Below are 25825 nucleotides of genomic sequence, written 5' to 3'. Positions count from 1 at the left end.
TACTACTACAGATGGAAAGCTCAAGTACAGAAAAGCTAAGTCATTGTCCAAGGTCACACAAGTCCTGGTAGCCCTGGAATTTGAACCCAGACCCTCAGTACCCACAAAACTGGCTGTAACTCTGCTGTTTCTCTCCCTAATTTAACAGTGTCTTTGAAGTCATGGATGAATGCACTGACAATGAAATTGCTGTTAACACCATGTACTTTGGATTTTTATGTAAGTAGAACACGGGATCAGTATCCGCACCCCCTACACAGTTGAATCCTTCAGGCCACTTACGTAATGGACTAATCGTTGGATACATGCTGCCCTCTTGTGATGGAGATCATCCCAGTACGAAGCTTCTCCAGCTCTCTGGAATACACCCACCTCCTTTGGTCCAGTCCCATGGTTGTGGCTGGCAGAGGATGTGTGGGCTTTGAAGAGTCAGATGTGGGTCACCCGACATTCTCCAGGGTGTTCCTCGCCTTGAGACTGTCAGTCAGTGAGACTTGAAAACAGGAGTCCGAGTCTTGGAGCTTTTTGCATCATTGGTATATGAAAATAAGACCAGGCTTCCCAGAGCAACACTAAAGACACCCCACCTAAGTCCTTGGGGAGCAGAGTTCATTTTGTTTAACTTGCCCTAGTGAATTCGGATCAGGTTTAATAGGCTTGACAAAAAAAAAAAGTCAACTGGAGAATGAACTGGAGGTCACAAACTGTCTAAACAGAGGGAAAATAAAGCCAGCCAGAAGACCTGTGTTCTAGTCTTGCTCTACAGATAATGTGTGTGACCTTGAGCAAGTCACTTTTGCTCTCTGAGCCAGTGTCCTCACTGGCATGGTAAGAAGGCTGAACTAAGTGAGCTCAAAATCTTAGCTATTACCAAGTCCAACCTTCTACAGGAAAGGAAAATCCCTTTCCTGAAGGGAAATCCGCCCCCAGCCCCCCATTTTTATACACATTCTCATTAGTAATTTGATATACATATGCAAATTCACTAGTCCTCATTTTCTTCACTCAGGAAGTTATCCCCGCTTCATAGGGGTCTTGGGAAGAATTAGTTACACTTGACCCAGTGCTAATGGAATCAGTCAGACTGTTTGTTTAGACAAAGTAGAGACACATACACACATACACGTTTAAAATCAAGGAAAACTGATTTTGAAGATACACTTACTCAGTTATAAGTGACTGTCTTAGTGCCACTTGAGAACAGATGCCAATGTAAGGGCCACTCGTGAGTCCCTGCAGCTGCAGGTATTACCAGGGTCTGTCTGTGGTGGTAACATCCCTGTGTGTGTGGGCAGGGCCTGGGTGCCAAGGCACAGGTCCAAGGCAGGGAGTCCCATTCCTATTCAAAGGAGATAGCACATTGTTCTCTAACTTCCACCCCCTTCCAAACCATTTATTAGACTCCTAAACCTGATGGATTCATGTAGATTGAAAAAAATAATAAAAATTTACAGCAAGAATCTTTGACTTGCTAATCCCACTCCAAAGAAATAATCCTAAAGAAACTTTTTTACTTCCATAGAAATGTCTATAATAATCATCCCTACAGCCAGTCTGGACACCTGAATGTCTAACACTTGGGACATAATTAAGCAAATTAACATACCAATAGAATACAGATGATAATTATAAAGATTAATAACTGGGAAAATTAAATAAATTATAAATGTTCACTGTGATTCAGTTCAGTTCAGTCGCTCAGTCGTGTCCGACTCTTTGCGACCCCATGAATCGCAGCATGCCAGGCCTCCCTGTCCATCACCAACTCCCGGAGTTCACTCAAACTCACGTCCATCGAGTCGGTAATGCCATCCAGCCATCTCATCCTCTGTAGTCCCCTTCTCCTCCTGCCCCCAATCCCTCCCAGCATCAGAGTCTTTTCCACTGAGTCAACTCTTCGCATGAGGTGGCCAAAGTACTGGAGTTTCAGCTTTAGCATCATTCCTTCCAAAGAAATCCCAGGGCTGATCTCCTTTAGAATGGACTGATTGGATCTCCTTGCAGTCCAAGGGACTCTCAAGAGGCTTCTCCAACACCACAGTTCAAAAGCATCAATTCTTTGGCACTCAGCTTTCTTCATAGTCCAACTCTCACATCCATACATGACCACAGGAAAAACCATAGCCTTGACTAGACAGACCTTTGTTGGCAAAGTAATGTCTCTGCTTTTCAGTATGCTATCTAGGTTGGTCATAACTTTTCTTCCAAGGAGTAAGTGTCTTTTAATTTCATGGCTGCAGTTACCATTTGCAGTGATTTTGGAGCCCCCCAAAATAAAGTCTGACACTGCTTCCACTGTTTCCCCATCTATTTGCCATGAAGTGATGGGACCAGATGCCATAATCTTCGTTTTCTGAACGTTGAGCTTTAAGCCAACTTTTTCACTCTCCTCTTTCACTTTCATCAAGATCTTGGCTTTTTAGTTCCTCTTCACTTTCTGCCATAAGGGTGGTGTCATCTGCATATCTGAGGTTATTGATATTTCTCCTGGCAGTCTTGATTCCAGCTTGTGCTTCTTCCAGCCCAGCGTTTCTCACGATGTACTCTGCATATAAGTTAAATAAGCAGGGTGACAATATAACAGCCTTGACTGTGATTATAACTATATAAAAAGATGTCAAAATAGTCAACCCTAAAAAGGGAAATTCTGACATGGATGAACTTTGAGGACATCATGCTAAGTGAAATAAAGAGTCACAGAAAGACTGTATGGCTTCACTTATGTGAGGGAACTAGAGTAGTCAAAATCAGAGAGAAAGAAAGTAGTAGGTGGTTGCCAGGAGTGGAGGCAGGGGGAATTATTGTTTAATGAGCATAGAGTTTCAGTTTTACACGAGTAATTCTGGAGATGGGCATTGGTGATTACACAACATATGAATGTGTCTATACCACTGAAATGTATAAAAATGATTAAGATGATAAATTGTATATTACATGTATTTTACCATAATAAAAGTCTCCATGTAGGCAAAATATGGAAAAATGATATGCAAAAATTAAGTTGTTATTAGCATTATTATAAGCATTTTTTTCAGTTTATTGTGATCCACACAGTCAAAGGCTTTGGCATACTCAATAAAACAGAAATAGATGTTTTTCTGGAACTCTGTTTTTCGATGATCCAGCAGATGTTGGCAATTTGATCTCTGGTTCCTCTGCCTTTTCTAAAACCAGCTTGAACATCTGGAAGTTCACGGTTCACGTATTGCTGAAGCCTGGCTTGGAGAATTTTGAGCATTACTTTCCTAGTGTGTGAGATGAGTGCAATTGTGTGGTAGTTTGAGCATTCTTTGGCATTGCCTTTCTTTGGGATTGGAATGAAAACTGACCTTTTCCAGTCCTATGGCCACTGCTGAGTTTTCCAAATTTCCTTGCATACTGAGTTCAGCACTTTCACAGCATCATCTTTTAGGATTTGAAATAGCTCAACTGGAATTCCATCACCTCCACTAGCTTTGTTTGTAGTGATGCTTTCTAAGGCACACTTGACTTCACATTCCAGGATCTCTGGCTCTAGGTGAGTGATCACACCATCGTGATTATCTTGGCCATGAAGATCTTTTTTGTACAGTTCTTCTGTGTATTCTTGTCACCTCTTCTTAATATCTTCTGCTTCTGTTAGGTCCCTACCATTTCTCTTCTTTATTGAGCCCATCTTTGCATGAAATGTTCCTTTGGTATCTCTGATTTTCTTGAAGAGATCTCTAGTCTTTCCCATTCTGTTGTTTTCCTCTATTCCTTTGCATTGATCGCTGAGGAAGGCTTTCTTATCTCTTGTTGCTATTCTTTGGAACTCTGCATTCAAATGGGAATATCTTTCCTTTTCTCCTTTGCTTTTCACTTCTCTTCTTTTCACAGCTATTTGTAAGGCCTCCTCATACAGCCATTTTGCTTTTTGGCATTTCTTTTCCATGGGGATGGTCTTGATCCCTGTCTCCTGTACAATGTCATGAACTTCTGTCCATAGTTCATCAGGTACTCTGTCTATCAGATCTAGTCCCTTAAATCTATTTCTCACTTCCACTGTATATTCATAAGGGATTTGATTTAGGTCATACCTGAATGGTCTAGTGGTTTACCCTACTTTCTTCAATTTAAGTCTGAATTTGGCAATAAGGAGTTCATGATCTGAGCCACAGTCTGCTTCCGGTCTTGTTTTTGCTGACTGTATAGAGCTTCTCCATCTTTGGCTCAGGAAGCAACAGTTAGCAACAGTTAGAACTGGACATGGAACAACAGACTGGTTCCAAATAGGAAAAGGAGTACCTCAAGGCTGTATATTGTCACCCTGCTTATTTAACTTCTATGCAGAGTACATCATGAGAAACTCTGGGCTGGAAGAAGCACAAGCTGGAATCAAGATTACCAGGAGAAATATCAATAACCTCAGATATGCAGATGACACCACCCTTATGGCAGAAAGTGAAGAGGAACTAAAAAGCCAAGATCTTGATGAAAGTGAAAGAGGAGAGTGAAAAAGTTGGCTTAAAGCTCAACGTTCAGAAAACGAAGATTATGGCATCTGGTCCCATCACTTCATGGCAAATAGATGGGAAAACAGTGGAAACAGTGTCAGACTTTATTTTGGGGGGCTCCAAAATCACTGCAAATGGTGACTGCAGCCATGAAATTAAAAGACGCTTACTCCTTGGAAGGAGTTATGACCAACCTAGATAGCATATTAAAAATCAGAGATACTACTTTGCCAACAAGGGTCTGTCTAGTCAAGGCTATGGTTTTTCCAGTGGTCATGTATGGATGTGAGAGTTGGACTGTGAAGAAAGCTGAGCACCGAAGAATTGATGCTTTTGAACTGTGGTGTTGGAGAAGCCTTTTGAGAGTCCCTTGGACTGCAAGGAGATCCAACCAGTCCATCCTAAAGGAGATCAGTCCTGGGTATTCATTCAGTTCAGTTCAGTCTCTCAGTCTTGTCCAACTCTTTGTGACCCCATGAATCGCAGCACGCCAGGCCTCCCTGTCCATCACCAACTCCCGGAGTTCACCCAGACTCATTTGCATCGAGTCAGTGATGCCATCCAGCCATCTCATCCTCTGTTGTCCCCTTTCCCTCCTGCCCGCAATCCGTCCCAGTATCAGGGTCTTTTCCAATGAGTCAACTCTTCTCATGAGGTGGCCAACGTACTAGAGTTTCAGCATTAGCATCATTCCTTCCAAAGAAATCCCAGGGCGTGTTCAGTGGAAGGACTGATACTGAAGCTGAAACTCCAGTACGCTGGCCACCTCATGCGAAGAGTTGGCTCATTGGAAAAGACTCTGATGCTGGGAGGGATTGGGGGCAGGAGGAGAGGGGGACGACAGAGGATGAGATGGCTGGATGGCATTGCTGACTCGATGCACGTGAGTCTGGCCGAACTCCGGGAGTTGGTGATGGACAGGGAGGCCTGGCGTGCTGCGATTCATGGGGTCACTAAGAGTTGGACAAGACTGAGAGACTGAACTGAAGCATTGTTTAAAAAATTTTAATATTGTGATACTGCTTTTGTAATACAAATGTGACAGAGAGGACACTGTCAAGGAAAAAAAAAATCAAGTTATTTTGATATTTGTTATTTGCCCCAAAAAGCACCTAAGTAGGCGTGGGGAAAATCAGAAACTTGTTTAGCATCCTTGAACTTATTTTATAATTTACTGTGGTTTAAAATCTTTTTTTTATTACTCATTCATTCATTTCATTACACATCACTGGGGGCCTACAATCTTTTTAGTGCTTAGTGCTTCTGAAAGAGTTTTAAGCTGGTCTGGGTGCAGTTAATTCAGCTTGAAGTCTGTGAGAATCCTGCTGGGACGGCCCCTGGGCCCTGTAGCTCTGCTGCCAGCCCATCTGTGCGACAACATGGGCTTTGGCCTCCTTACCAGCTAATTCCGCTTTTCATTAAAATGCCTCTCTATGGACCTGAGATGATGGTCATGCTTTTGCCTTTCAGGTCCAGAGCAAGGATTTTTATTCCTGTAAGTGAGCAATTAGTTACTGGAAATAGACATGTGTCACCCCTGGAAGTGGACCAAAACACCAGCGAGCCAAATGTGCCTTCCCAGTTGGGGAGCTGAAAGGGACACCTGGCAAAGGCTGGCAGGCCTGGCTTTGTGGGGTGGTGCCAACTTCGCTCTGTTCTTACTGTGCAGTGAAGACGTGGATGCGCCTCCCTCTGTTCAGTGAGTGACACGTAAATGGTAAGAATGATGACAACTCATGGCTGTGACTTTTCACTGAAGGAGTCAGGATACTGCAGGAAGCTCAATGTTGAATGCTTCTAGACTTGAATTTGAGAACTTCTAGTGCTATATTTGACCTTGTTGGGACGTTTCCTAAGCCTAAGAGTGTCAAGGGGATACCGGGGGATGCCACTGTGAGCAGAAATGAGAAACACTGGTTTTATAATTGTTGTTGTTTAGTCGCTAAGTCATGTCTGACACTTTGGGACCCCACGGACTATAGCCCTCTAGGACCCTCTGTCCGTGGGATTTCCCAGGCAAGAATACTGGAGTGGGTTACCATTTCTTCTCTAGGGGATCTTCCTGATCTAGGGATCAAATCCAAGTTATCATACTGTGTATTGACCACTGGGGGCTTCCCTGATAGCTCAGTTGGTAAAGAATCCACCTGCAGTGCAGGAGACCCTGGTTCGATTCCTGGCTCAGGAAGATCCACTGGAGAAGGGATAGGCTACCCACTCCAATATTCTGGGTTTCCCTTGTGGCTCAGCTGGTAAAGAATCCGTCTGCAGTGCGGGAGACCTGGGTTTGATCCCTGGGTTGGGAAGATGCCCTGGAGAAGGGAAGGGCTAACCACTCCAGTATTCTGGCCTGGAGAATTGGGTCACAAAGAGTCAGACATGACTGAGCGAGTTTCACTTTCATTGAGCATAGATCCTGCACCAGCGTTGTGCTGATCTCCATGCAGCAGCTCATTTAATCCTCATAACAACTTTGCAAGTCAGTACTCTGGGATTTCCGTTTTCAAGGTAGAAATTGAAATTCTGACAGTCTTAAGATGTGGCCCAAAGCCCCACAGTGATTTTACATGGCTTATTTTATAAGTTCCAAGTCAACATGTAGATCTGAAACACGGAAGCTGTGGTTTCTTTCCTGAAATCAACTAACATGTCCTGTAGAAACAGTTGTATCCTAAGTTTGTGGAATTCTTCCCCCACCTCCAATTTTCTATTATCTTTTTCTTGATTTCTCCATTTTTCTGCAGAGAAGTTCACCTATGGACAGTGGAGAACCTTTCCAACAAATTAGGAGTCTAATTTCACTTTTGTAAGAAAATCCATCATTTGTCATCTGGAAGACCAAAGTATTTACAGGTTAGAATTTAACCCAATACCACACAAATTCAGTTTCCCTTAGAGGCAACAGTTTTAATTTTCATAGTCTCTAAAAGTAGTAATATTTGGTAGTATCTGGGTTCACTTTAGAATCTTGAAAGTTTAGTTTTAGAAGCTTATAAAAAAATATAATTCTGTCAGCTGGGAAGTGTGGTTCTCTGACTTGGCAAGTCTGAAGGCTGTTCTAAGCACCCTTGGCCTTCAGCTCACCAAGCGCTCATTCCTTTATGTGATCTGGGCATATCTGCTGCTCAGATATTCTGGAAGAGAGGTCCTCCCTTGGGTGGGGGTGGCGGTAGTGACTGTTAGGCAGATACCCAAATCTGGGGTGGCCAGGACCTTAGGGGAATAGCTCCCATGTGACTGTACAGGATTTTCCCCCTAACTTTCAGGGCTAACTTGTTGAATTATACCCTCCTTAACTGGGGGTGCTGTATAAAGCCAGGCTGGACTTCTGACAACTCCAAGGTACTGTTGAATGGCCACCCACTTACCTGTCAGCTCAGTGCCTCTTGCCACAGTGGGTACAAGCCCACCCTGGCCCTCTACTTGGCAGTGAACAGCCGAGAAGGGTAGGGGACAGCCCATCAGGAAACAGTGGTGAGGGCCATGAAATCTGGCTATGCCAGCATATCCTGGCCCCAGCCACCAAGGACTCAATTATTCCCTCCGAGAAGCCGCTTGTGTGGACTGGGAGGTCAGATGGAGAGGCCTCAGATGCTTTCTCTGCCTTCTTCCTTGTCTTGGTAGGTGGAGGGACTTGTGAAGGATCACACTGAGGATGCTTCTGACTGTTCCGCCTCTGGTTCTCCTCACAGCATGTCACCCCGGGGCCCCACCCAATGCAGTAAATGCCTCTGAAGGGGTCACAGCGTGCTTGCCTGGCCGACTTCCTTTTTAAAACCCCTGACTCAGACAATTGAAAGGACTGATGTTGAAGCTGAAACTCTAATACTTTGGCCACCTGGTGCAAAGAGCTGACTCATTTGAAAAGACCCTGATGCTGGGAAAGATTGAGGGCAGGAGGAGAAGGGGATGACAGAGGATGAGATGGTTGGATGGCATCACTGACTCAATGGACATGAGTTTGGGTAAACTCCAGGAGTTGGTGATGGACAGGGAGGCCTGGCGTGCTGCAGTTCATGGGGTTGCAAAGAGTCGGACACGACTGAGCAACTGAACTGAACTCAATTAGAAATAATGAGTGTTTCAGTATTTTACTAACAAATGAATTGGCAAACAAACAGGTTATCTGGTAAAACCTCCTCCTTCCCCCCATTTAGCATCTACTGCATGCCCACCATGGTGGCAGGGGTCTACATGCTCTCCCAGCTGAGTTCTCAGTGACTCTGAGCCTTGCCTCCAACACAGCCACCCTCACAACTGCTCAGGGGCGGGAGGAGACTTCCCTTTCTCCACAGGGTGAGAGAGAAGCTCCAGTTTGGATGCCATGGCCACAAGGGCATGCCAGGCCTTTATTCCTTTTGGAGGATGGTACTGATTCTTCTTCCTGGGGCAGAGCCCATCTCACAAAAGCCCTGAGTGGAGCCTCAGTATTATGCAGACATCACCCTGTCCCTCAGACTGGTGAAGAGGGCATCCTGCCATCTTTGTCAGCAGAGACTCCAGGACCAAGACAAAAGCCCATGGTGGGTCCTTCCTTTGGCACCAGCTCCCTACAGAGCGAGCCTTGGAGGAGTCAAAACCCCACACTGCACCCCCGCAGTGTCTACAGTGAGGTGGGAATAGTATCAACACTTGGGGAGGCACTGAGGAGGAAGACAATATTTCAGGCAAAATACTTTCCTTTGTTGAGCACCTCTGCCCCCCAGGAAACATGGTACCAACTGTGCACCACGTCGTCATCTCTTCAGTGAACACGGCGGTGACTGACGCGCTCCCCCTGGCCTTGGGGCAGGCATTTGTTCGAGCTCTGAGTCTCATTCCTCTGGGTGCAGATTTTACATAGTCATGGCTATGCATTAACATCTCTCTATAAAATGTTTACAGTCACTAAAATGGCTCATGCTTTTCCTGCAGAATTGTAACAGCCACTCAGGGCCTCTGCCAGTCAGAGGGATCTCTGCCAGATCCCACTTGATCTGCATCAGGAAGACTGGATTCCTAGAAGTCCCACCTCAGCAGACCCTGGATGCCGCCATCCAAGACAGGCGTCCAAGACCCCCCACGAGAAAACATCCCCTCAGAAACAGATGATCCTCTTCTCATCTTCAAAGACCTTGGCCTCCTCTGGCTTTATCAAGTTTCCATTTAAGCTGTTGGAGAAAAAGAACACAAGTAAGTGAGGGACCACTGTATACACCGTCCCAACATGTGTTCCTAACACACACTCATGCTTCACACAGCCCGGAAATTCAAACACTTTTTTCTTTTTTAAAACTGAAGTATAGTTGATTTACAGTATTGTGTTAATTTTAGGTGTAGAGCATGGTGATTCAGTATTTCTGTACATTATTTTTCAATACAGGTTATTACAAGATAATGGGTATAATTTTCCTGTGCTACACAGTATATTCTTATTATTTTATAATATAGTAATTTGTATATATGTTAATCTCATCCCCCTGATTTGTTCCTCACCCTTTTGGTAACCATAAGTTCATTTTCTATATCTGTGAGTCTCTTTCTGTTTTGCATATATACAAGCATGTGTATTATTTTTTTAGATTCCACATCTACCTGATATAATAGTCTTTTTGTGACTTATTTCTTTTAGCATAATATTCTCTAGGTCCATCCACTTTGTAAATAGCAGTATTTCATTCTTTTTATGGCTGAGTAACATTCCATTATGCATGTGTGTGTACATATATATGTACATATACATGTGTGTTTATCACATATTAACCCAGTCATCTGTTGATGAGCACTTGGGTTGCTTCCATGTCCTGGCTATTGTAAATAGTGCTGCTGTGAACACTGGGGTACATATATCTTTTCAAATTAGTGTTTTATCTTTTTCTGGACATATACCCAGGAGTGCAATTGCTGGATCATATGGTAGTTCTCAGAGAAGGCAATGGCACCCCACTCCAGTACTTTTGCCTAGAAAATCCCATGGACGGAGGAGCCTGGTAGGCTGCAGTCCATGGGGTCACTAGAGTCGGACACGACGGAGCGACTTCACTTTCACTTTTCACTTTCATGCATTGGAGAAGGAAATGGCAGCCCACTCCAGTGTTCTTGCCTGGAGAATCCCAGGGATGGGAGGCCTGGTGGGCTGCCGTCTATGAGGTCGCACAGAGTCAGACACGACTGAAGCAACTTAGCAGCAGCAGCAGCACGGTAGTTCTACTGTTAGTTTAAGAATCGTCCATATTGTTTTCCATAGTGGCTGCACCAATTTACATTCCCACCAACAGTGCACAAGGGTTCCCATTTCTCTATATCCTCTCCAGCATTTAGTATCTGTAGACTTTGACGGTGGCCATTCTGACAGGTATGAAGTGATACCTCATTGGGTTTAGATTTGCATTTTCTAATAATTAGTAATGTTGAGCACCTTTTCATGTGCCTGTTGGGAATCTGTAAATTGTCTTTGGAAAAACGTCTATTCAGGTCTTCTACCCATTTTTTAATTGGGCTGTTCTTTTGATGTATGAGCTGTTACGTATATTTTGGACATTAATCCCATGCCAGTTTCATCATTTGCAAATATTTTATCCCATTCTGCAGGTTGTCTTTTCATTTTTTCAGGGGTTTCCTTTGCTATGTAAAAGCTTTTAAGTTTAATCAGGTCCCATTTGTTTATTTTTGCTTTTATCCATTTTACCTTAGAGCTACATTTATAATTCCTAATGTCATATTTTATATCTCCCTGCTTATCCCTTTATCATTTAGTATAGTTATAGTCATTTTTGTAATTTTTTCATCTTTAATCCATGTACCGGTTTAAGCGATCTTCAATCCTCAATATATATTTGCTTTTCCTATTGGTATTTTCCCTTTGCTATAGATTCTTTTCCATTTAGAGAAGATTCTTCAACGTTTCTCTTAGGGTACGTTTTGTAATGGTGAATTCTTTGCTTTCTGCTTCTCTGAGAAATTCTTATATTCTAAATGATAATCTTCCTGGGATTAAGTATCCTAGGTTGATATTTTTCCCTTTCAGGACTTTGAATATATCATGCTATTAACACTTCTTCTGGCATGCAAGGTTTCTGCAGAGAAACCAACTGATAGCCTGATGGGGATTTCCTTGTAAAGGACTGTTTTTCTCTTGCTGCCTTTAGAATTCTTTAACTTTTGCCATTTTAATTATGATATGTCTTGGTGTGATTCTGTTTGAGTTCATCTTATATGGGACCTTCTGTTATTCCTGTTCCTGGATATTTGTTCCCTTCTTTAGGTTTGGGAAGTTTTCAGCCATAATTTCTTCAAATACATGTTTTATTCCCTTCTCTTTTCTCCTTCTGGAATCCTTACACAGCAGATATTGGCACATTTTATATTATTCCATAGATCTTTTATGTTGCTTGCATTTTTTTTCATTTTCTGTCTGTCTGCTATGTTGATTGATTTCCATTATTTTATCTTTCAGATCATTTGGATTTGTGTCATTTAGTCTGCTATTGCTTTTACAGTGAATTTTATCTCAGAAATTGAATTTTTGATTAGATCTTTTATAGTTTTTGTTAAAATGATCTGTGCTTAGATCAGTTTTCTTTCTTCATTCAGTTAGCATTTTTATTACCAGCTTTTTGGTAATAAAAATTACCAAAAAGACCAATTACCTCTATTTCATTACTTTTTCCAGGGGGTTTCTCTTGCTCTTTCAATTAGGAGTAGTTCCTCTGCTTTTTCCTTTTATTTAACTATTTCACCTAAATTCACTGAAAAAGAAAAAAGTAATCTATTGTGGCCATGGAGAGGTGTTTTTATGTGAGTGTCCCTATGTAGACTGTGTGTGCCCAGTGTCTGTGGATGCCAGCCATGTCTTCTTCAGAGTGTGCTGGCCACCATCACCTTGATGGAGTGTGGCTAGAACTGAAAGAGCTAGAACCTGCACAGGATGTGATGTGGGACCTCCTCTCTGCTCAGTGACCATCACACAGGGCAGGTGCTGCTCCGGAGTTGCTGGAGCAAATGCCCTGAGCTTTGGGCTATAGAGTTGGCTCTGTTCTCTGTATGTGTATGTTTTCCCTTCTCCCTGCACTGGAGCTTGTGAATTTACAGAGGTCTGATGCACCATCTGTGTAGGTGTCTCACATGCAGCCCAAGGTCATGTTTCTTCCCACTGTGGTCATGCCAGATCTAGAGCAGGGCTGTGGCATGGAGAGGCTGGAGCATCTGCTTGGCTAGCAGTGGGGGTCATGGCATCACGGCCGAAGCGGCTGTGTTGCCATCAGACATCGGGGCTGCTTTGTTAGTGCTATTTTAGCAACCACCTGGCAGGCGCCTGGGGGCCACGTCTGTGTCCCTAGCTCAGGTTTTCTGCCAGGACTTGGCTTCTCTAGATCTAGTACCAATCTGTGGTGTGGAGTGAGTGGGCCTGGGGTGTTTGCTCAGCGCGGCTTTGGGAGCACAGTGAGGTGGCAGCCACTCGGGCAGACCTCTTTCTGCCCTATCTGGTGGCAAGCAAGCACCCACACACTCCTCCCAAGTGGAGTCTAGACACTCCAGCCTTTCTCTCTGTCATAGTGGCTCTCCAAGCAGCCAAGGGGGCTTGTCTCCTCTGCTCAGGAGCCCAGGACTGGGACACCCAGTCTGTGGTTCAACCCGCTCACTTCCCAGGCTTCCTTTTCCTCTTAGTCCCTTCCCTGGGGTGCCATCGTCACCTGATTCTTCTTTTCTCCCATCCTACCTGATTACATGGGAATCTTTCTTGTAGCCTTGGTTGTATAGGAGTTCTCCTGCCAGTTTCCAGTTTTCCATGAGACTTGGTCTACACTTAGATATATTTTCAGTGTGTGGAGGGAGGTGAGCTCCACATCCTCTTACTCGGCCATCTTGATGACTTGTTTGATATTAATCCTTTCCAGATGGCCAACACACATGAAAAGATGCTCAACATCACTCAGAGAAATGCAAATCAAAACTTCAATGAGGTATTACCTCACACAAGTCAGAATGGCCATCATCAAAAGAAATCGACAAATAATAAATGCTGGAGAGGATGTGGAGAAAAGGGAACCCTCTTGCATTGCTGGTGGGAATGTAAATTGCTACAACTACTATGGAGAACAGTATGGAGGTTCCTTAAAAAACTAAAAACTATCATAGGATCCAGTAATCCTACACCTAGGCATATACTCTGAGAAAACAACAATTCAAAAAGGTACATGTGCTCCAGTATTCACTGCAGCACTACTTAAAATAGCCTAAATGTCCATGAACAGACAAATGGATAAAGAAGATGTGGTATATAATGAAATATTACTCAAACACAAAAAGGAACAAAACTGGGTCATTTTTAACAATGTGGACGAACCTAGAGTCTGTCATACAGAGTAAAGTAAGTCAGAAAAATATATTAATGTATATATATGGAATCGAGAAAAACAGTACTGGTGAACCTATCTGCAGGGCAGGAATAGAGACGCAGACATAGAGAACTGACTTGTGGACACAGTGAGGGAAGGAGAGGGCGGGACAGACAGACAGAATAGCACTGACATATGCACGCCCATGTAAAACAGACCGCTCTGGGGAGCTGCTCACCTCAGCGCTGTGTGACGACCTAAAGGGGTGCCCAAGAGGAAGGAGATATATGTATACACACAGCTGATTCATGCTGTTGTACAGCGGAAACTAACAACCTTGTAAAGCAATTATAATCCAATTAAAAAAACCCCTTCATGGAGCTCCCGTCACTCCATGGAATGGGTCTGAGGTCACCAACAGCCTCTATAAAACTGAATTTAAATGACATTTTTCAGGCCTTATCTTTCTTGATCTTCACAGGCATTTCTTCCTCCTCCTCGAAACACTACCATCCGTTTCTTGGCTTGATATTTACATCTGATCACTCCATCTTCTTTTTTATATTCTCCTCCACATAACCTCTAAATAATGGATTTCCTCCAGGCTTGGGGCCTGGCCCTCTTCCCCAGAAGAACCTCATCTATCCCTGGCCTCATATATGTCAGTGACCTGGGCGAGACCTCTCTACTCCGGAGCCTCTTACCTGCTTGACATTTTCATGGGATGCCTCCCAGTAGGCACCTCGCCCCAGGGGTCCCCAGCTCCGTGCATGGCACCACTCTTCCTCCAGTTGTGCAACTTAGTAACCTGGGGCTTAACCTTCACACCTTCCCCACCTTCATATTCTGTCACGAAGTTCTGTTTTGTTTCCTAAATATCCCTAGCATGGCTCCCTGGAACCTCTCCACATGTTCCCCTCCTGATCTGAGTACCTATCACCTCTTCTCTGCCCCACTGTGCTGTCCTGCTAACTGTCCCTTGATGTGGCCTCTGGCCTTTACCAGTCCACTTTCCTACAGGAGCCAGGGTGTTGTGTTTTTTTTTTTTTAAGACAGTGTGGCTCTGAGCACATCCCTCTTTGCTTGAAACCTTTCAATGACTTTCTACTGCTTTTAGGATAAACACCAAAAATATGCAACAGGACCCATAGATCTTTCAGGGTCTAGTCTCCACCCTATCACCTCCACCTCCTGTGGCCCTTCTTCCACACTGTTCTTCAAAGGTACCACATTCCTTTGTGCCTCAGAACTTTTGTACATGACGTTCTCCTTCCTAGAACACTTCTTCCCACCTCAGCTGATGATCTCCTATTTGTCCTTCATGGCTTAGTTTAAATGCCACTTCCTTCAGGCGACCTTCCTTGGACTCTTTGTATTAGGTTCCTGTCTCAGCTTTCCCCTCTCCAGCACTCATGATTGTCATTAAATAATTACTTGAATAATTTTTTCCTTTACTGTGTCTTCCTCACTAGATGTAAACCCATGACAGCAGGTCCCTCTTGCTCACCACTGGATTCTCAGAATCGTCACAGCACCTGGCACTCACTTGTTACTCAACAAATTAAGACGCCATGCTTTCCCTGGGGACTCTGCAGTGACCATGACACAGGCCCTGCCCTCAAGGAGCTCACAGAAAGCTCTTACAACAGAGTGTGGTTAAGTGCTGTAATTTATGACACTGGGTCATTGAATACTGCTAATTTCTGTCTTTGAAGGCATAACTCACGGAGGGACTTCATATCTCAAGTTCTTTTTGAACAGGGATGAGGCAGACATAAATGTCATTATGGCCCAAGGTAATCTCTGCCATTGGTGACCCTGGGCAGAGCCTGACCCCAGCCCTGGCAGCCCATGAAGTGAGACTTCTGGGATGAGCCAGGGACTGGAGTGAAGACACTCCTGGGCCAGCACCCGAGACTTCCTCCTCGTCCTCTTTTCTAATCCTTCCTGACACCAATGCCTCGTTCAGGTTCCACACAGCATGCCTTAAAGACAGATACTTAGTCCTATATAAATAGTTCTTTGTGTAGGAACAATGGTCTTTGGTGGGCCATTTCAAGCTAGTCAGAATTAAAGCAGCTGCATGTCCTTAAACCATCCTAACCATCACTGAGCAGAGTGGAAGCCAGCTGTGGTCCAGACTGTCCTTCAGCCTGGTCTCCTGTCCTCTCCCCACCTCTATCTGCTGTCTTCAGAGTCAGCAGCAAATGCGGTGCTTCTAGGAAAGGATTCCTGGCTGAGCAGTAGGCTTGGCTTTGAAGATGACTTGCTACAGCCCCTCCATCAATCTGTTTGGAGTCTGGGCTCTCTTCTCAAGCATAATGTTTTCAAATATTTCTTTGGCTTTGCCTCCAAATGAGAACATTTTACATTGTGAACCAGCATCTATGCTGGTACACATCTATACATACACACCCACATCTGAAATTAGATTATGAAATATCTCATAGTGTGCACACAGCATTCTGGTGTTCTACTCCATTTCATTCTTTAAATAATGCTAGTTACAACCTACCAAACCAAAGTCTCTGTCCTCCAGGGGAACCCGGCTCTGGCCCCTGCCAGGCTTTCCATGTTGGTCTGAGCCTCACACTCTGCTGGGATGTCTCAGGCCAGGCCTGGGGCAGAGAGCAAATTCCAGAGCTCTTGGGGGGTCTGGGTTCAAGGACACAGGGACCCTCTGTCCTCAACTCGGTTACATCAGTACTGAGGCAGTCAGGGCCCTTTCTGTTACTAGTGGGACACACATTCCCTCACCCCCCTGAATGTACTCCAGGCCCAGTCCTACCTGTGGGGGAAGGGGTGGGGGCTGCATGTGTCCCGTGGGAGGCACGAGAAATGCAATGGGGCACAACATTGCAGTAAGGCAGGCCATGGGCTTTCCTTCTGCTGGCATAAGCAAGTCCTCAGAAGAGAAACAGGAAGTTGGAAAAGAGTACATTCAGCTCAAATACAGCCTGGAAGCCCAGAGAGGAAAAGAAGATGCTTCAGACTCCAGGCCATCTCAGTCTGTCTGCCTCTGTACAATCTAAGACAGGGGGACTGCAGAAGAGTCCTGACTATGAAGTCACAGCCTTGAACTTCAGCTTCTCCTCTTAGGTGTGACCTGGGTCTGGGCCTCAGTTTCTACATCTGTGAAATGCAAACAGTACTACCTACTTTCCAACAATCTGTAAAGATGAGAAATAAATGCACATTACCTTACATTGTGCATAGCACACAGTCAATGGTGCTAAGTAAATAATCACTGTTGTTACCACAACAGTGGTACAAAAAGTGGTAGATCAGTCTTACCAAATCTCCATTATGCCAGTGTTCTTCTGTAATGCCTCTGCCAGCTGGGCAATCCCCTTGGCCGTGATCTGGTTCTGGATAAGCCTGAAAGAAAAACATACCTTTTGTATCAAGTCATACTGGATGAACTCTGTCCACGTCATTAGGGGGTTGGAAGGGTATGATGGAATGAGAGACAGGGTCAGGAAGAACTGAATCCATTTAACTTTTAGTCTAGCAAAGATTGTCTAGATCAAACTCATGAGAATAAATGACATGTTTTAAAATGTTTAACTTTTCTGATGGGCAGAAGACCTAAAGAGGCATTTCTCCAAAGAAGACATACATATGGCCAACAGGCACATGAAAAGTCGCTAATTATTGGAGAGGTGAAAATCAAAGCCACAGTGAGGTCCCACTTCATACCAGTCAGAATGGCCATCATTAAAAAGTCTAACAACAATAAATACTGGAGGAGATTTGAAGAAAAGGGGATCCTCCTACACTGTTGGTGGGAATGAAAATTTGTGCAGCCACTATTGGTTGGGGAGCTACAAATCCAAATGCCAAAAACCCAGAACATAAACAAGAGAAGCAATATTATAACAAATTCAGTAAAGACATTTTTTTTTAATATATAACTGAGTTACTGTGCTGTACAGCAGAAATTAAACATTGTATTAATATATATACATCAATAAATTTTTTTTAATGTTTAACTTTTCTGTATATTTTTAGCATGAGCATAATAGATCTATATATTCACATGTAGGTACTTTTACTACATGAACATATATATGCATGTGTGCTTGACACTTTTCATTGTTTGGAGACTACCAGTCTGAACAACAAATTCTAAGGAACGTATCTGGGAACAGGCAGTCTGATATCTCCTTCCAGGTGGCTGGAGAAAGGCAAAGCAGCTTTTAAAGTTAAGTATTTTTAAAGAGCTAGGCATTCTCTTCTTTGCGGGGGGGGGTAAAGGCTTCCAAAATGGTGCCATGTCCTATCCAACATCTGAGAGGGAGGGTGGGAGGGGAAACTATTCATGAGTCCCAGTGGAAAAGCATCCATACTGGGGCCTCTAGGAGTATACCCTGTTATGGTAGGTAACAGTGACTCAATGAAACGAAGGTTTCAGATAGAGCTGAGAAGCCTGAACAATTCCTGAATTGCTCCCCTGGGAGGCTGTGCTTCTAGCCCACACAGAAAAAAAATGCAGCACAAGTCAGTGATATGTCTACTTTTTTTTTTTTTTTTTAATCATCAGGGGTTCACTCCTCTCCTCTGGCTTTTTGTAGACAGACTGCAAATGCACTTGACCTTTAGAAATTTTGGGCACTGATCCAAGAAGGCAGCTGCATGAGGAAGATGAAGGCCTGTATTACCATGACTGATGAGATTTCAGAAATTAAGCCAATCCCTTCCAAGGAAGCAGTATAGCATGGTTAAAAGCTCTCCTCATACACAATTACACCTACTCCCCCACCTTCCAGCCATAGATCCTTGAAGAAGCTCTCTGTTCTTCGGCTGCCTGACCTATAACACGAGAATAACTGTAAGAGAACCCCACAACCCTGAGTGTGTGAGTTTCAATAGGAGGATGGGTATGAAGTAGTTCTCAGTCTCTATCACGGTGCCCAGTGCAAGTTCTTGTCACTATTCCTGCCCAAGCACACAGGAACAGGCAGCCACGCTGTAGCCAGGACCCAGTGACTGTTGCCACATCTCCCACAGACTGGGGCCCCAGGTCTTGATGCAGAGGTGGTAACCTTCTGGTAAGCATGACCACAGTGTGACTTGGACTTTTTGCAAAAGGAGCAAAAATAGAACCTGGAAGTGGGCACAGAGTTCTGCATTTAGTTAAATTCCGCTATTTCCTAATGATCCCTTCCATGGTTGCAACCACTGGCACCACCTACACCTTGCTGGAGGTAGGCTGAGCTGCCTGCAGCCTAGACCTGGCAAGAGGCTGGGTAGGAGGAGAGGTTAAAAAGCCTGGCAGTGCTCAGGCCCACTGGCTACCTTCACCCTGGCCAGTGTGGTCTGTGCTCGCATAGAGTGAAGACGTACTCTCTAGCCCTCTCCTAACAGTGTTCTCCCTGGAGAGGCTGGCCTGACACCTAGGGAAGGGCGTAAAAGAAAGTCTATGGGTCAGAAAGAAAAGAAAAAAAAAAAAAAAAAACAGATGTAAAAGTAACACACTGGGCTCATATATATATATATATATATATATATATAGAAACTGACATGATGATCTAAAATTCATGTGGAAATGCAAGGGACCCGGAATAGTCAAAACAAAATTAAGAAGAACAAAGTTGGACACACACACTTCCTGGTTTCAAAAACTTATTACAAAGTTACAATAAGCAGGACAGTATGGTCCTGGCATAAGGATAAACATATGGCTCAACCAGAATAGAAAGTCCAGAAATAAACTCACATTTATGGTCAACTGATTTGACAAAAGTGTTAGGGCCATTCAAAAGGGAAGAGTCTTCAACATGTGGTACTTGCACAACTGATTATCTAGATGCAATAAAATAAAGCTGGACCCCAAATCTCATACCATACACAGAAACAAACTCCAGATGGATCAAAGACCTAAATGTAAGAGCAAAACTGTAACACTTAAAGGAAATCTTTGTGACCTTGGATTAGGCAATGATTTCTTAGTAAGACACCTAAAGCACAAGCAACTAAAGAAAAAATAAATTGGACTTCATCAAAATTAAACACTTTGGTGCTTCAAAGGTCACTGTGAAGAAACTGAAAAGAAATATTTGCAAAATTGAAAAACTCTACAGAGGGGGAGGAAATATTTGCAAATCATCTATCTAGTAAATGTCTCGTACCTAGAATATTTAAAGAATCCTAACAACTCAGTGGCAACCCATTCCAGTACTCTTGCCTGGAAAATCCCATGGACGGAGAAGCCTGGTAGGCTGCAGTCCATGGTGTCGCTAAGAGTCGGGCACGACTGAGCAATTTCACTTTCACACATTGGAGAAGGAAATGGCAACCCACTCCAGGATTCTTGCCTGGAGAATCCCAGGGACAGAGGAGCCTAGTGGGCTGCCATCTATGGGGTCACACAGAGTCGGACACGACTGAAGCGACTTAGCAGCAGCAGCAGCAGCAGCAGCAACAACAACTCAGCAATTAAAAGGCACATGACCCAACTTAAGGCTTCCCAGGAGACACTAGGAAAGAACCCACCTGCCAAAGCAGGAGACGTAAGAGACAGGAGTTTGATCCCTGGGTGGGGAAGATCGCCTGGAGTAGGGCTCAGCAACCCATTCCGTATTCTTGCCTGAAGAATCCCCATCAACAGAGGAGCCTGGTGGGCTACAGCAGAGAGTCGGACACGACTGAAGCAATTTACCACAGCACAACCCAATTCACAAATGAACAAAGAATGTGGAGCCAGTTCTCCAAAGAAGATATACGAATGGCCAATATGCACAGGAGAAGACACCCAACATTGTTAGTGTCAGGGAAATGCAAATCAAAACCACGAAGACACAGCACTTCATTATCCCCTAGGATAGTATGACCCCAGAAGACCTGTGTTGGTGAGGATGTGAAGAAATGGTGACCCTCGTACATGACTGCTGAGAATGTAAATAGCATAATCACTTTGGAAAACAGTTTATCAGTTAACAAAATAACCATATAACCGTGAAATTCTATTCCTAAGTATATACCCAAAAGAAAACATATGGTTACACAAACATGCACGAATGTTCACAGTAGCATTATTCATAACAGTCATAAAGTACAAACAATCCAAATGTCCACCAACTGATGAATGAACAAAACTTGGACTATCCATACAATGGAATATTCAGCCATAAAAAGCAATGGAGTGCCGATACATGCCACAGCATAGATGAAGCTTGAAAACTTATGCTACTGAAATAACACAGAAACAAAAGGCCCCATATCGTACAACTGCATCTCTATGAAATGCCCAGAAAAGGCAAATCCACAGAGACTGAAAATAAGATTAGTAGATGCTAAATCCCACAGACAGAGCAGCCTGTTGGGCTATGATGGTCCATTGAGTCACAAAGTCGGATACAACTGAGGTGACTTAGCACGCATGCAGGAACCAAGGAAGAAGAATGGGGAGTGGTTGCTTAATGCATACAAGTTTTGGGGGAATAGGAGAGGTGGTTAGATAAAATGTTCTAGAGTTAGAGAGTAGTGTTGGCTGCACAACCTATAAATATGCTAAATCACTGAATTGTATACTTCAAAAGAGTGACTTTTATGGTATGTTAATTTTATGTCCAAGTTTTTTTTTTTTTAAAAAAGCACAGTGTTGAAATCTGAATTACCATAAATGTTTCAATGTCTGGTTGACTTTCAACATCTCTGCAAAGCTCTCTGCCACTTCGTCATCAAGTTCATTTTTGGTGAGCCTGTAAGAAAAAGGAAGAGTGGACTCAGGGCAGTCGATCCTACCTGGTACCCTTCCTTCATTGTGTTCCTGGCCCAGGCGTCTCCAGCTTACGCTGCTAATCACTTGCTGAGAACTCAGCAAACAGCCAGGCTCCAAACCCAGCCTCTGAGCCCCAAAGACAATAAATGGAGGTTCATTTCTAGTGCAAATCCTTCACCCAAGCTCCTACTTCTTGGCCCTGCTGTTGTCAGGGAGCCCGTACTCCCCTCCATCCTTGCTAAGCTCTTGGATTTCACAGAAGACAGGGGCCCACAGAAAGCAAGGGACCAATGCTTGCTTCTCTGGTCTCCTGCAGCCTTTAAGATCCCTTGAACACCACAGACAGTCTGTTACTAAATTCAGTCTGATGAAGACCTAGAAAAGCCTGCCAAATGCATGTTAAAATGTGATCATCACTTTGCCAGTTGTGAAGGACCCAAGTTCTGTGACTGAAAGTTCCAGTAGTCTCTCAGTTGTTCTTAAAAGCAGAAAGTGCCCTGGGTAAAGCACAGAGGGCAAGACGCTCCTGGTGGTAAAGAGGATTAAACCCTGTTGTCCCAATGGATGAAAGAATAAAGAAAGGAAGGAGAAGAAAATAGAAAAAAAATTTTAAAATCATTCCTTGAAGGGCAATTTGGTAGTGTCTATCCAATTTTTTTGCATTCCAGTCCTCTATAATGAAAAGGACATCTTTTTTGGCTGTTAGTTCTAAAAGGTCTTGGAGATCTTCATAGAACAGTTCAACTTCAGCTTCTTCAGCGTTACTGGTTGGGGCATAGACTTGGATTACTCTGATATTGAATGGTTTGCCTTGGAAATGAACAGAGATCATTCTGTCGTTTTTGAGATTGCATCCAAGGAAAGACTAGAGATTTCTTCAAGAAAATTAGAGATACGAAGGGAACATTTCATGCAAAGATGGGCTTGATAAAGGACAGAAATGGTATGGACCTAACAGAAGCAGAAGATATTGAGAAGAGGTGGCAAGAATACATAGAAGAACTGTATAAAAAAGATCTTCATGACCCAGATAATCACGATGGTGTGATCACTGACCTAGAGCCAGACATCCTGGAATGTGAAATCAAGTGTGCCTTAGAAAGCATCACTATGAACAAAGCTAGTGGAGGTGATGGAATTCCAGTTGAGTTATTTCAAATCCTGGAAGTTGATGCTGTGAAAGTGCTGCACTCAGTATGCAAGGAAATTTGGAAAACTCAGCAGTGGCCACAGGACTGGAAAAGGTCAGTTTTCATTCCAATCCCAAAGAAAAGCAATGCCAAAGAATGCTCAAACGACCGCACAATTGCACTCATCTCACACGCTAGTAAAGTGAAAGTGAAGTGAAGTCGTTCAGTCGTGTCCAACTCTTAGCGACCCCAGCTCCTCCGCCCATGGGATTTTCCAGGCAAGAGTACTGGAGTGGGGTGCCATTGCCTAATGCTCAAAATTCTCCAAGCCAGGCTTCAGCAATACGTGAACCATGAACTTCCTGATGTTCAAGCTGGTTTTAGAAAAGGCAGAGGAACCAGAGATCAAATTGCCAACATCTACTGGATCATCGAAAAACAGAGTTCCAGAAAAACATCTATTTCTGCTTTATTGACTATGCCAAAGCCTTTGACTGTGTGGATCACAATAAACTGTGGAAAACTCTGAAAGAGATGGGAATACCAGACCACCTGACCTGCCTCTTGAGAAACCTATGTGCAGGTCAGGAAGCAACAGTTAGAACTGGATGTGGAACAACAGACTGGTTCCAAATAGGAAAAGGAGTACATCAAGGCTGTATATTGTCACCCTGCTTATTTAACTTATATGCAGAGTACATCATAAGAAACCCTGGGCTGGAAGAAGCACAAGCTGGAATCAAGATTGCCAGGAGAAATATCAATAACCTCAGATATGCAGATGACACCACCCTTATGGCAGAAAGTGAAGAGGAACTAAAAAGCCTCTTGATGAAAGTGAAAGAGGAGAGTGAAAAAGTTGGCTTAAAGCTCAACATTCAGAAAATGAAGATCATGGCATCTAGTCCCATCACTTCATGGGAAATAATGGGAAAACAGTGGAAACAGTGTCAGACTTTATTTTGGGGGGCTCCAAAATCACTGCAGATGGTGACTGCAGCCATGAAATTAAAAGACGCTTACTCCTTGGAAGGAAAGTTATGACCAACCTAGATAGCATATTGAAAAGCAGAGACATTACTTTGCCAACAAAGGTCCGTCTAGTCAAGGCTATGGTTTTTCCTGTGGTCATGTATGGATGTGAAAGTTGGGACTGTGAAGAAAGCTGAGCGCCGAAGAATTGATGCTTTTGAACTGTGGTGTTGGAGAAGACTCTTGAAAGTCCCTTGGACTGCAGGGAGAATCAACCAGTCCATCCTAAAGGAGATCAGTCCTGGGTGTTCTTTGGAAGGAATGATGCTCAAGCTGAAACTCCAGTACTTTGGCCACCTCATGTGAAGAGTTGACTCATTGGAAAAGACTCTAATGCTGAGAGGGATTGGGGGCAAGAGGAGAAGGGGACGACAGAGGATGAGATGGCTGGGTGGTCCATCACTGACTCAATGGACATGAGTTTGGGTGAACTCTGGGAGTTGGTGATGGACAGGGAGGCCTGGCGTGCTGCAGTTCATGGGGTCGCAAAGAGTTGGACATGACTGAGAGACTGAACTGGTCCAAATTTTAAATGTGTTTCACTTTGGACCAATAATTAGACTTCTAGAAATTGACCTTATGGTGTGCAAAGACATTACAGACAGGTTTCTATACATGCAGTATTGATTGCAGTCTTTTTTGGTCATAATGTAAGATGTGAACAAATTTCAGTATCAATAGAGGCAACAGGAAAAGTAAGTTGTGAGTGTGCAGCCTTTAGAGAGACTGAGGTAGGAGGAAGAAAGAGGCTGAAGAGCATAGCACTTAAGACACTCTGAGTCAGATAAGCCAGCTGGGAATCACTTACTAGCAGGGTGACCACAGCAGGTGGTTGAACTTCTCTGGGCCTGAGTTTTCCCATCAGTAAATGTTAACAGTAACGGTACAACCCTCCTTGCATGGTTGTGAGAATGAGTTACTGTACGAAAAAGTCTGAGAACAATGCATGATGTATTTATGGTCAGTACTCAAGAGATTCTGGGGCTGATTGACATTATCCACCTAGAGCTGTGAGTCTCAACCGGGGTGAGTTTCCATCCAGAGACACTTGCCAATGTCTGGAGACAATTTTGATTGTCACAATTAGGGGTCACTACAGAGTATCTAATGGGCAAAGACCAGGGATTCTGCTGAATATCTTACAATGCACAGGACAGCCTCTCAACAAAAAAGAAATATCTGGACCAAAATGTCAAAACAGTGTTGAGACTGAGAAACCCCGACATAAAAGGACATATAAAATATGTACAATATATGGCTGAGATGTTTTTTAAGCCACTTGCTAAATTCTATTTTGTAAGAAAAGGGATATTTATTTGAATATACATTCAAATGCTAGAAATAGAAGATTATATTTAGGAAACATGAAAGGGGAGGTACTTTCACTTCCTACTTGCCAGACTTGAGTGTCATATTTTTTTTCTCAGAAAGTATTTTTTTACTTTTCAAAATCTTTTAAGAGATTTTTTGAAGAGAAAAGGGAAATGAGCTTACTGGGCAGCAGGTCTAGTGTCGGAATTCTCACAATGACATTTACATTAACTAATTTAGCCAATATCTCATGAGGAGGATATGGAGACATGTAATATAACTTCCTCACCTGAATTTATGATACAGGCAAGTAAATAAAATACAGTAAAATAAAAATATGGTAAATGGCCAAAAAAAGAAGAACCAAAAAAGGAGCACTTTCAGAAGGTAACATTAATGAATTAGTGGCCCTGGAATGCAGAGAGGAGTGAGGACAGGTGAGGAGGAACATGAAGGTCAACTCCGGATGTGACTAGCTGGGGAAGGAGGAGGCTGCATGGGAGAAACGCAATGTAAGAGGAAGAAGGGAGAACGCTGAAACAAGTATGCGAAAGTTTGACCCTTCAAGGCGTATATGGGGGTGTTCCAGAGATATCCTGACAGTTAGAATGGCTGGCCTTCTGATTTACCTGAGGCCTGCAGTGGCCAAGAAAGCTAAGGTCTCAAACTCAGGCTCCTAGGGCCCATTCCACCATTCTGTACTTATCTGTGTTTCTGGGAATGACTATCATCTTCTCCAGGAGGAAATTAAATTATAAATCTTCCTTTGAGGAAAGGCCTAGAGCCTTTTCAATTTTCAGGCTTCCCTGGTGATTCAGATGGTAAAAAATCTGCCTG

At 43.6% G+C, this 25825-nt stretch overlaps 1 protein-coding gene and 1 long non-coding RNA gene across 4 annotated transcripts in view; one reads left to right on the top strand and one right to left on the bottom strand.

Moving 5' to 3' along the window:
* The first annotated feature begins 5425 nt into the window (after positions 1 to 5425).
* Positions 5426 to 9918, top strand: LOC139182723 (uncharacterized). Its single transcript, XR_011566259.1, has 3 exons — positions 5426 to 6192; positions 7220 to 7328; positions 9390 to 9918. It is a non-coding gene; the product is annotated as an uncharacterized lncRNA (long non-coding RNA).
* NOD1 (nucleotide binding oligomerization domain containing 1) overlaps positions 8548 to 25825 on the bottom strand; it is an 89804-nt gene continuing 72526 nt past the window's right edge. For 2 of the 3 annotated variants that reach the window (XM_019958815.2, XM_070787892.1), the window contains 3 exons: positions 21412 to 21495; positions 17087 to 17170; positions 8548 to 9625 (listed from right to left, as the gene is read on the bottom strand). In XM_019958815.2, the coding sequence (XP_019814374.2) occupies positions 9553 to 9625; positions 17087 to 17170; positions 21412 to 21495 (241 nt within the window). In that variant the 3' untranslated portion in view covers positions 8548 to 9552. The remainder of the gene's footprint in view (positions 9626 to 17086; positions 17171 to 21411; positions 21496 to 25825) is intronic. The other variant, XM_070787893.1, reaches the window with a different exon arrangement.

The sequence above is a fragment of the Bos indicus genome, chromosome 4 (assembly GCF_029378745.1).
Source record: "Bos indicus isolate NIAB-ARS_2022 breed Sahiwal x Tharparkar chromosome 4, NIAB-ARS_B.indTharparkar_mat_pri_1.0, whole genome shotgun sequence".
NCBI classification, from domain to species: Eukaryota; Metazoa; Chordata; class Mammalia; order Artiodactyla; family Bovidae; genus Bos; species Bos indicus.
Note: the sequence above shows the minus strand (reverse complement) of the source record. Positions and strands in the feature narration are given on the sequence as shown.